General features: G+C 35.6%; 1 protein-coding gene across 1 annotated transcript; it reads right to left on the reverse strand.

Annotated features, from left to right (window-relative positions):
• Window positions 1-2,659: 2,659 nt before the first annotated feature.
• On the reverse strand, window positions 2,660-8,135 carry slc25a55b (solute carrier family 25 member 55b). The gene is made up of 9 exons (XM_056249764.1): window positions 8,018-8,135; window positions 7,650-7,775; window positions 6,958-7,013; window positions 6,368-6,458; window positions 6,159-6,277; window positions 5,758-5,950; window positions 3,761-3,915; window positions 3,598-3,673; window positions 2,660-3,492 (listed from the first exon to the last, which is right to left on the reverse strand). Exons 1-9 carry the CDS (start codon window positions 8,035-8,037, stop codon window positions 3,333-3,335), a joined length of 996 nt encoding a protein of 331 aa, XP_056105739.1. The 5' UTR covers window positions 8,038-8,135; the 3' UTR covers window positions 2,660-3,332.
• Window positions 8,136-12,723: the final 4,588 nt, after the last annotated feature.

The raw sequence follows: 12,723 nt of genomic DNA on the forward strand, positions 1-12,723 counted from the left end.
ATCCTGGAATGTTTTCCTCAAAAACCTTAATTTCTTTTCGACTGAAGAAAGAAAGACATGAACATCTTGGATGACGTGGGGGTGAGTAAATTATAAGAAAATTTTAATTCTGAAGTGAACTAATCATTTAATATTTTGTTGAATGATTCTTTTTTTCATGAAAGGATAGGAAAAGGGACAAAATCTCTCTTTTTTTATTATTTATAATGGGACAGCCATTGGTTGGTCAGATATATTTCTGCTGGTGCATCACTGCTGAAGTTCCTCAAGTTGAAGTGGCATTAGAGTAGCGATTGGGATACGTCATAGTCGATGCTAACAGAGAGTAACACATGAAACAAGTGTTTCGTTCACATTTAATGTTGAAGTAGTTCTGTCCTCATACCCAACAGCAACCTATCTGTGGTTGTTCAGACTGTAAAATAACTAGTATAGAGCGTGTAGCTTCTGAGTAGAGACTGTGTTGTAAACTATTTTTAGTGTGTCATTCTTACAATTTGTGTAAACGATGTAGAGATTGTTTGTACTGTAAACATAACACTGCAGTTTTTTTGATGTTAGTGTTTATAATTGTGTGTTTAATTTATTTTCTGGAGAACAAGTTAAAAAATAGCATTCGAGTGTCTCAGGAACATTGCAGCACGAGAACAAATAAACTTGTTTAAAGTTTCTGAGTCTTGTGTTTTTTTTCAGATTTTCATATCACCAGCGACATGTCGCAGATAAGACGTTCCATTTAAATAGGACCATCCATTGAAGTCAGATTTTGATGGGCGCATGGGTGGGTGCGCTTTCCCAAGCAAACCGAGTAGGATATACAGTGTACCACAGGACCTTAGTGGGGCCCCTCATCACATAACATCATCACTGGTTGTCTTTTTAACTGACTGCAATGGAAGGCACTGGATGTGAAATATTAGTAGCACAGTCTTGAATCCATGTTGTATCACATTACAGGCTTGAGGCTTGAGTCATGTGTTTGTGTGTGCGTGCGTGTGTGTGTGTGTGTGTGTGTGTGTGTGTGTGTGTGAGAGGGAAAAAATTTGGCACCAGCTTGCAGTCATAAGGTGAAAAGTAATGGTTTTACTACCCCATTCATTCTACATATCAAAAAAAAAAAAATTATCCACATTATTTATGCCCACCAAGTAGTTTTACAATGTCTCATCAAATCTTAATTTCTGACCAAATATTGACATTAAAAAAAATGTAAATGCTTTTGATATGAAACTGTTTATGTAGAAAGTATAAATGGAAATATATAAATATAAAATCATTTAAAAATGCCTAAACATGCCTTACCCTAAATGCCTAGAAAAGCTCAGAAATGTATATAGAAAATGTAACAGTTTGGTGTCACTATTTATATTTCTTGCCACATGAGCACCAGAATCAAACAGAAATGTTTGTTCTTCATTATTATCTTCTAGAGTTACTTCACATTAAAAAAATGTGCCTTTAAATACAGAAGTTAGAAAAAAATATATTGTAAATTACACTGCTAGCTACAATTGATCATGTACTAGTCAAGACTTTGTCTAGTCTTTCTGACATGAATTGCACGTCAGCTGCAAGTGAACGCTATACGCAGGAAGCTCTTGGGCAGAATCACACAGGCTAAAGTTTCAGCTACACCGCACATTGTGCACTTTTCACCTACTCAGATGTGTTCTTGGTTAACACTCACCAAGCACTTTAGATGTCTGTATATGTGTGAGTTAGTTTCCTTTACACTACTGCAACACATGTGTTATTCAAATCTTTAACTTGAAATTTTGACTGAAGCACACACACGCAAATAAAACGCACATATATAGTATATAATACATACAGTATTTATACATACTGTATAAAACATGTATTATTCTTTTTTGGGCTAAAAATAAATGCAAGTGTTATATTTCAATATTGCCAAGACTTAAGGATACAGTTTGTTTACAGGCTTGAGTACAACCACTGCACTACTAATTAATGAATTCCATGTCATTTTTTTTTATAAAAACTATCATTAGTTTTGTTAGATTTAGTTTTTTAGTGTCTTTCACATCTCTTAATACCATCTTACTTACAAAGCAGATCGAATATTTTGAAAAATATTGATAGAAAAATTACAATTATTTTAAAATTGAAAAGAATCACATACTTCACTACATCTTAAAAGGGGTTTTGCTTAATGTATCGTTATACACAGTTTCCAAATGATTCAGCAGTGTTAGTAGCAAATAGATTAGCCAAACAAACTTCATAATTTTGTGGCATTCCACATTTAAAAACAGCTAAAAATGTTAAAGAAACTTTTAAAAAAAATGCATTTGCACATACTAACCACAAAATTAGGAACATTGTGGAGTTAACAATAAAACACACATTGGTTTTAGTTTGTTATGGTCCTTGTGTCAAACCATTATTCAGTTCTATATTTCTTCTATTTCAATGTGCCCAAACAAATCCAAATTTCTGAAAATGTGAGCTGCTTGATTACCATTTGGTTCAACCAAACCATTACCATTTGGTTCAATGGTAATGGTTCAAGATGTCTCCAGTCCTGTTTAAAGTATCTAAATATGACAATTTAACAAGTTTAGGTTGAACAGAATCTTTTAATTCTGTTAATGTAAAACTCTCACCTCACTTAGGCAGGAATCAAACTTCCCATCTCTGTGTCTCTTTAGAGTCATGTAAATTGTATAACAATGTCCTCATAGATCTGTCTCCATGCTAATGTCCACATTAATCAGCAGCACCTCCATAATATTGTGCATATTCAAAACATTACAAGAAAGGTAGGACATAACTGTTAATGAAGGACATGTGTATAGAAAAAAAAAGATATTACAAGATTTGCTGGCTCTTTGAGTGCATGAATCATGACTGTAAGCTTTCGAATCAACCCTCACTGAGGATAAATCTGTCTCTGACCATACATTTCCAATAGAAAAAGAAACCTAATCATGTGCAGTGCTATAGCTTCCTGAATAAGCATATTGAATATGCTAAAGGTAGCATGTAAAGACATGAAATTTAACTCATTTAAGCCATTATCAATCTTCTCCGAAAACCATGTCTTTCAACACACATTCATGGCAAAACATAATAATTTGCACAAGATGGCGAAATCATGTAATGTCTTATAACTTGGATCATGTAGCCTTCCAGATTACTAAAGTAGGTTTATGTTTTTGTATGACCCAGATTTGAACGATACTACCATCTCATATAAAATATTACAAATTGTCATGTGACCAGGTTGGTTTGTTCTCAAGCATTTAGTTGCATCATAGCAGCATTGGTCTTTAAAGTTTAATTCAGTTGGTTTCATAGTGTGGAGATGTTTAGACAGAGTAAAGGTTGAATGGGGTTTGTCCTAAGAGGAACTCTCCAACACCGATGAAGTAAACCACTTGAGCAATTCCGAAGAGTGGAGCGATGACTAGCGCCCTGCAGCCGGCACCCTTCAGAAAAGCAGTTGGCCCTTCTTTACGCATTATCTTTCTGTAGGAAGAGCGAAATCATCATTACTACAACAGAAGCGGAACCAAATTGGTTACTAATTCTCTTTCTCAGAATGTCCGTTATCCAAGTTACTGGATACTATACCTGATGCAGTCTAACACGCCATTGTAGGTGTCTTCATTGGCACTTTTATTGAGTGACTGCAGCCGGGTTTTCACCACTGGATAGAGATGGATCGACCTTAGTCTTTGCACATAAACTAACATCTACTCAAACACATGTTGTTCAGCCAATCTTGAACACTCACCATCACAAGGACTGACTGCCACAGCCGCTGTACATCCAGCCACACAGCCCGAAATAAAAGACCAGTAAAAAGGCACATCGTCACCCTCAGATGTCTTGCCCAGCTGGTTGATGTGGGCAAACAGTGGAAAGTATATCACAGAGAAGGGGATATCCCTGCAAGAAGAAGTTCCAATGTCTGTTTTAGAGAGATACCTTGTTGGAAGTTCCTTGATCAGTGTAATTAGCCCAACATTCCTACCAAACAATTACAGCCTTAACCCCAACCTTCCCCGGAAATCTGAGAGGAATAATAGGCTACTAAGAAAGTTGTTGAAGGCTCTAATTCTACCATAATTGTTTGATGGCAATGTTGTTCGAGGACAAACATGTATATTGATCTAGGGACAAGTTCAACTTGACCAGGGATGTCCAATCCTGCTTTTGGAGGGCCACCTTTCAGCAGAGTTTAGCTCCAGCCCTAAGTAAACACACCTGAACCAGATAACCAAGGTCTTCAGGATCACCAGAAACTTCCAGGCAGATGTGTGAAGCCCGGGACACACCAAAGAACTAGTGGCGATGGAAGCTGAGTGTGTTGTCGATTCTCGGCTGCTGTCGTCTCAGCCCAAAAGCTGCGCTTGAACACACTGAAAGGACTAAAGGTGACGGTCAACTAGCATGTGCGTTCTGCCCCTGCGTGTAAGTAAATACTGTATCTTTCTACATCAGCAGGTATCAATAGTCTATATTCGTCATTCAAAAAGGGAAACTGACTCTAGGACTGCAGATATACAACTCCTAAACAAAGCAGTCCTAGCTTACCATTTTTAATATCAATCACTCAAATCACTTTGTTCATTCCATTTGGCACATGTTGTTATGAAAATATTTGTGCATTTGAATGCTCGGGATAAGATTATGTCAAATTAAAACAGCCTTGAAGGGATAGTTCACCCCAAAATGAAAATTCTGTCAGTAATTACTCACGCTCATGTTGTTCCAACCCCGTAAGACTTTCGTTCATCTTCGGAACACAAATTAAGATATTTTTGATTAAATCTGAGAGCTGGATCACTCCTCCATAGGCTTCTAAGGGATTGAAACTTGCCGGCCCAGAAAAGTTATTAAAGACATCATTAAAATAGTCCAAGTGACTACAGTTGCTCAATCTTAAGTTTATCAAGCGACTAGAATACTTTTTGTGTGCAAAAAACAAACAAAAATAACGACTTTATTCAACTATTCATTTCCTTCTCTGTGGGCCTCGAGTTAGTTCACGTAGTGTAACTGCACAGCGCTTCTGTTGTACGTCACATCCAAGCAACTGTAGTCACTTGGACTATTTTAACGGTGTCTTTAATAACTTTTCTGGGCTGGCAAGTTTCAATCCCTTAGAAGCCTATGGAGGAGTGATCCAGCTCTCAGATTTAATAAAAAATATCTTAATTTGTGTTCTGAAGATGAACGAAAGTCTTACGGGGTTGGAACAACATGAGGGTGAGTAATTACTGACAGAATTTTCATTTTGGGGTGAACTATCCCTTTAAGTATGTACTGTCTTTACTTCTTTGTTCCTATCATCACTTTTGGTTTTGTTCTTGTGCACTGAATCGTTAGCTTAGCTGAACAGCCAATCAGAGTTCTCTCTCTCACCGACGGACCGATGCCGATTCTACATGCTGAATCGGCCGAAAAAACCCTGACCGCTAATGGTGTGTAACAGTGAAAAAAAACGAAGCCAACCGACACTCAAAAACAGCCCGACATTGGCCAACGACGACCATCAGCTTGGTGTGTCCCGGGCTTTAGAGCTAAACTCTGTAGGAAAGTGTCCCTCCTGGAGCAAGATTGGATACCCCTGTGTTACACCAATATTTATTGTGGTTTTTAGGCTGGTGGTACTGTAGTACCTCCTATTTAGGTGTGTGGTACTTAGATTTGTTAAAATTCTGTTTACCCCAACCACAGTTTTGACTGGAATGGATTGCCCATTTACATTACAGGATGGAGTCTTACCTCATGAGGGTTGCACCTAGTCCTTTGTAAAGTCCCTGGATGCCCTTTGTGCGAAGCAGTTCCTGGGTAATTTGAATGGCCGACACTCTCCTGGTTGAAGCCACAGGACCCACACTGTAGGAGCAATTCAGGACTGGACTGGCCGTTCCAAGTTTCACAGTGTGGAGCATGGGTAACTTCCTCTGCTGAGCCACTGAATGTGGAAAAAATGGTCACAGCCGGTCAGATGTCTTCGTTCCCAATGAAAACCTTGCAAGTCTACTAAATCATATAGTGTGTTGGGTAAACATGTTTAGGTACATGAATTACGTGATGAAATATTCTCTGATTTGATGACTGTAAATGAAAATTGTAGATTCATCATGATAGAAGGTGAACCTGGGTCAGTATTTATGCCTCACCAAGTCGTCCTGCATCCTGAAGCTGGATCTTGAGCATTTCCATGGGGGTTGTTACAATAACCTGACACATCCCTGCCCCGCAGCCAGCCAGCATTTCCTGAAACACGCTCAGCTTGAGTCTGAAACACAGGTGTGTATCATTCACCCTCTTTTCATGCAACTATTCTTAAGTACTGTGCAATCTCTTGATAGAAGCGGAGGGAACGTACTCTCCCCTACTGAGTCGCTGGCGGAAGAAATCATTGGCGGCCAGTTTAATGGCCTTTTCAGGAGTCACCAGTGTCAGGTTGACTGCTGCACCTGTAGGAAGAAAACTTATGAGTCGATCTATGAAAAATATTTAACACAACATGTTTTAACTTCGTTTTTCTAAGGATATAATTCCTGCTTCGGATCCTCTTATAAAATATATTGTAAGAGTTGTTTGCAAATGCAAAACTTTCAACATTTGAAGTGGATAAAGTTTTCCTAAGACAAGAATGGGCATTGTTCAAAATGCATGTATAACTTTGATGAAAGGTTTTGATCCACTTCAAATGTTGACTACGGTATATCAAACATCTAAAAGTAAGTCACAGTTACATGTATTTAAACACATGCTGCCAAGACCAACACCCATTTCAGTCAAATCATTTTGAGTCAGTGCCTCGGGCAGGTTTATATAAAGGGTATAAAGTGCTGACATGCAAATTATGTTGCTTTATGAAGATGTCCTTAAATGGCTTTAGATTTCGGGAAAAGATGAAGGTCAAGAGATTTTTTTTTCTTTTAAAAATTCGATCAACTTAAAACTGCTTACCTCTGTACATTCCAAAGTATCCCTCAGACCGAACAGTCTTTATCAGACAGTCCATCCTAATCACAATAATAATGATCTGTTATTGTCTACTGAGTTATATCACCATTCTGAAACAATAGTGAAGCCTGAATAAGCTCCACGACCTACACGGTGAACGTGATTTCACCAAGTACCACATGTTCCTGGATCAACATCTTTGTTGATCCTGGATCAACTTTCCAATCAACCAATCAGATTTGAGGGACAAGTTTACAGTTTATGTCAAGTTTAGGCTTAGAACCAGGGTGAAGTACTTAAACATCAGTGTTATCATTACCCTTTGATTTTAGGGAAAAGTTATGGGTAGGGGTAGGTTTAGGGGTAGGGAATGGGTAAGGACTACATTTTGGGACAGGAATGTTGATCCAGGATCAACAAAACATGTTGATCCAGGACCATGTCTTCCTTGGCAAAATCACGGTGACCCACCTTACACTCACATTGTGTTCTGAGAAAGAAAAACGAGTTTTCAGGCCTCCATAACAGGTAATTATCTTACTTTCTCGCAGGAACTCTCTTTCGAAGAAAATGCTTTCTTGTTTAAGGTTGAGTAAACTTGCAACAAGGGTTCGGTGTAGAGTTTAAAGTGGATTGGAAAAGACAAAAAAAAAATCCTAAATTAAAATAAACCAAATGTGGTGTGCAAAACATACATGTTTTTGTAGACCCGTTGGCTTCCTCTTTGGTTCTGGAGTCTTGTCTTGGCAAGATCTATGGGGAAAACACAGGTAACACCCACCAGTCCAGCAACTCCACCATTGATGAGCTTGGCAGGGAGGCTTGCGAACAACAGAAGAGAGTGAATAAATCAATAAAAAAAAAACTAAGAAATCATAGTCAATGTATTCCTATTCTTCTATTTTACATTTATACAAAATCAAGGCACTGCTTTGAAGGTAAAGATAAATGACAAAGAAGCAAGGCAAAGTCAGACTGACACGAGTTCAAATCAACAGGCATCTCACAATAATACCGTAGCACCAAAAGGGTTTTTACTGAATACAGTGGTTGTGTTTCATACCTGATTGGTTGTTGAGCCATCGTGAGAGGTTTGTGGTTTGGTCTGAGGACTGAGGTAGACAGAGGAGCAGTCAGTGTGCAAAGCAGCAGAGAAGGGTTATATACAGAAACCCCTCCCAGGAGCTTCAGGCAACACTGTCGTTCACTCCCTCACTGTGTGTCTCTGCTTGGACTGACTGCACGGCCAATCAGAGGAGCAGGATCTTCTTACAGTAGAAGCATGCAAACAGACACTCACACTACTGCACACACACTTGCATACATATTTAAGGATTTTAGGTGAGTACATTTGAGTGCGTTCTTAAGTTTCAGAATAAATCTTTGAAAAAAAAATAAAAAAAATAAGAATGTTGGATTTCTTCCAAAACATGCTCATACTTGTCCAGAATTTTTTACCTGATTGACTCTAATAAAATATTTTTTTTTAAATATTTCCTTTCATAATATTTATATATATATATATATAAATAATTGTTTTTTTTTTACTTTTATTGAATCATTTGTGAGAAGTGTAAGTTACACGAAGAACAATCGTGTTGATACAGTATTTCATATACTTCAAATTGTATTGTGCTGAAATCTAAAAATGTTCATATATAGCAGGATTTATTTTTAGTTACACTTCAATTTATGCAAAATTGATTTACATCAAATTCACTTTTAATAGTTCACATGATTGTGGATTTGTACTATTCACTGTAAAAAATATAAATAAAGATTATTAGAGTACATTTTACAAGAGTAAGTTTTTCTTTGGCAGGTTTAATTTTTGTGAAACTACCAGCAATTTCTGAGTGAAAATTGTTCCAATTTTCTTTTCAGTGTTGTTGCCTTATCTGGAAGCACTGAAGTGTGCAAACGAAGTGTGCTTAATGAATATGCACTTGTAGTGTACTTCACATCTTAAAAGTATACTTTTTAAAAAGTGTACTTGCAGATGATATAATATTACATTTTAAGGCCATTTAAAGAAAGTACGCTTTCATAACTATATCTTTACACACTTAACTAAACTTAAAAAAAAAAATCGGTAACACTTTACATTAAGGTTAATTAGTTAACATTAGTTAACTAACATGAACTAACCATGAACAATACATTTGTTATGTAGGCCTATTTGTTTATCTTTGTTAATGTTAGTTAATGAAAATAAAGCTGTTCATTGTTTGTTCATATTAGTTCACAGTGCATTAACTAATGTTAACAATATTTTAATAAAGTATTAGTAAATGTTGAAATGAACATTAACAAAGATGAATAAATCCTGTATAAGTGCAGTTCATCATTAGTTCATGCTCACTAATGTTAACTAATGAACCTTATTGTAAAGCGTTACCAAAATTTTAAGTTTTACTTAAAGTAAAACAAAGGAATGGCAATGGTACTGAAACATACGAACAGAGACACCAAGAAAAAACGCCGTTCATTGGATTTGATCGACACCAGGTTCCAGAACACATTTTTCAGATCTCTGGTTAGCAAAGTAGACCCTATAACCTGACATTAGTAGAATCCACACAATCAATTACAAGTAATAATCAGTATATCACCCACCTCAAGAATAATGTTCATAATAATAATAATAAGTATTTTTCCCCTTTTTGCATTTGAAGAGTGTGATGTTCAGTTACTCTGTGTTTGTTCATTTTGCAGGATCAGTACAGATGACTTATGGGAGATACGGTGCACGATGTGTGGAATCACAACCCCATATTGATGAGGTGATTGTTATGGAATATCAGTCTCAGACAGATGGTTAGCAGAAATAAGGGTAGACTTTATTGCAGCAGATGGTAAAAGCAGGTAAGCTTAGTGGTAAGTTAACAGGTAATCACGACTGAAGACGCTTGAGACGCGAGGAAGTAGAAACACTCGCAGGAGAATCGCAGATGATACTCTGGCGCTACGAAAGCAGTCTTTTCTTTAAATTAGACCAGACGAAGTGGGTGACCGATGTGTGTGTGTGTGTGTGTGTGTGTGTTAATGAAGTGATGATTAGTGGCAGGTGCGGCTGAATGAGTGCAGGTGAGAACCAGAGGGGATGCTGGGAAATGTAGTCCAGAGTGTGAGTGAGGGAGTGTAGTGAAGGAGGACCGGTGCGCTCGTGACAGCGATGTCACAAGTTATGTCATTATTCCTTGCCCACCCATCACACACTATAAGCTAACGCACTGCGATCAAGTCTTTTTAAATGCTTTGGATGACCTTTTCCATTTGCAAGAAATAAATTCCCTCTAAACATCCTATATAGGCTACAGACCCAAGGAAGAGGGCAGCAGTTGCTGTGCCAGTCGTGACAAATACAGGAAAATCCTTCTCAATTTGGATGGGTCTTGGGATATGTCTCTATATTTGTGTAATTGATAAACATTAGGTTTAATTCCCTCTAAAGTAGGACTACATTTATTTATTAAAGGTTTTTTTTTTTTTAAGCCCAGTGTCAGTGAAGACGGACGGAGGGTGTAAATCCTGGTGTTTGTGGAAAATGTGAAGTAATATCTCCCAGTTTTCTACTACGACGTTGCCCTGATGATTGAGGTTAGTTTACACACACCATGCAGAACTGCTTTATCAGGGTAGTCCTAAATAAAAACAACAAGCACTTTTGTTTCTTTGGAGTTCTTGACATGGCAAAAATGCACTTATCTCAGGAGTGTTTGTGATCAAATGTTTTGTTTGTCGAACTTACATTTAATGTAATGCTGGGTAAGATTTGTGACCAAGAAACCTTTAATATTTGTGCTTGAGAGCTTAGAAGTCGTGCATTTCAGTAACACTTTACAATAAGGTCTCGTTTGTTAACATTAGATAATGTGTTAACCAACGTGAACAATAACAATAAGCAATACAAATGTTACAGTATTTATTAATCTTTGTTAACTTTAGTTAATAAAAACAATCGTTCATTGTTTGTTCATGTTAGTTCACAGTGCATTAACTAATGTTAACAAATAGTGTGCGAGAAGTGTATTTTAAGCTATATTTTTAAATTACAAATTAAGATATATTTGAGAAGAGTATTAAAAATACATTCTATAGAATGGTAAATAGTAGAATAGAATAGTATGTCACACTATAGTGTGTTTAATTAAAATACCCTTGAATAGATTTTTTAAATACATTTTAAATATACTAAATTGCAAATTCACTATTCGAAAATTGAATTAGAAATATCTTTAATTAAATAATAGTGTAAATTAACCAACATTAAAGTATATTTTAGTTCACATTAGTTGCTTGTCAGTACATTCGGAAGTACACTTTAACCATATTTAACCAAACTTTAACCAAAGACAATGGAAGTAATATAAAATTGAAATTATATATAAAAGTCCCATTTGATTTGGTTAAAAAAAATCACTCTTAAGTTCAACTAATTGTGTTTAATATCAATTTAAACTATAATACATGTGAATTCAATTACAAATAGGCCTAATATTTGATTTCGGCTTTCAAAAACATTCACAATTCAAGTGTATTATGTTAAAGTACATTATTTGCGTAATAAGTAGCCTACACTTTATAAAAGTAGGCTACTTATTTTTCACAAGAGAAACATTTTTTTTTCAGTTTCAGTTAAGTTCACTACTTTTAAAGAAACTTTATAAATGAATTAATTTATAATGGCATATTTAAACTTTTTTTTTTTTTACTTTGACTGAAGTAACATATTTATTTAACTTTAACCAAATTATAATATTAGTTTAATTTAATTATATATTTTGTTGATTAAGTAAATTTATAAATCACGATGATTAAAATCAATATGGCAAGTTGAACAAATTAAGTGCAATCACTGACATAGAAAACTGTATATAAAACTCCTTAACAGAAATACATTTGCCTTGAATGCAAATTCTTGACTTAAATCTCAAACGATTAATCGATGCACCGACTGGCTTTCTGCAACATGAAAACAAAACTGATTACGCACAAAATGGCTGTTGTTTGTTAGACGACTATTTAAAAAGAAATGACAATGGAAAGTGTTGCTCCTCTTTGGTTATCATCAGCCCTTTTCACTTCACACTCAGGTGAGGATTTTTCTATGAGTTTACCAAAGAATCTTTAAACATCCTCTTTCGCTTTAGTTGTGCCACATTAAACACTCTAGATGAATAAATAAAAAAAGTAAATAAAAAAATAAAGGTATGACAAAAACCGGGGCAGTATAATGTGTTTATAATTTTCTTTTTGTTTTCACTGAAAAAAAAAAAACTCTTAACTGAAAAAACACTTCACTTGATATGTTTCATACTGTTATGACCATACATTTAATTATAATTTTTTTAATTATTAGTATCTGTTCTGCTTTATAGTTATAGCCTAATGGGATAGTTACATCGATAATAAAACCAAAAATCACACAAATCCCAAATGTGCTTGCAATTTTCATAAAATGGCAATATCAGACACAATTTTATCATTTCTTTTTATTTTTCAGTTTCCTCAACATTATTTATACACTTTACTGATTCCATAATAAAACGTGTTTTTTTCCTGACACACATGCAAACATAGTTGTCAAGCTGTGCAATTAACATGTTAATATATTCTGCAAACCCTTCTGATGTAACCAAAAAAAAAAGTAATTAGCAATTTTTAAAAGGTTCTCATACATAAAAGATCAATGTTTTATTGTCAATGTGGACATTTTTAATAATTTTTTTGTTAAACATGTATTCTGGTGCTTTGATTGTGTTTTTC

This window comes from Rhinichthys klamathensis, unplaced genomic scaffold, assembly GCF_029890125.1.
Source record: "Rhinichthys klamathensis goyatoka isolate OS25496 unplaced genomic scaffold, OSU_Roscu_1.1 h1tg000062l_1, whole genome shotgun sequence".
Taxonomy (NCBI): Eukaryota; Metazoa; Chordata; class Actinopteri; order Cypriniformes; family Leuciscidae; genus Rhinichthys; species Rhinichthys klamathensis.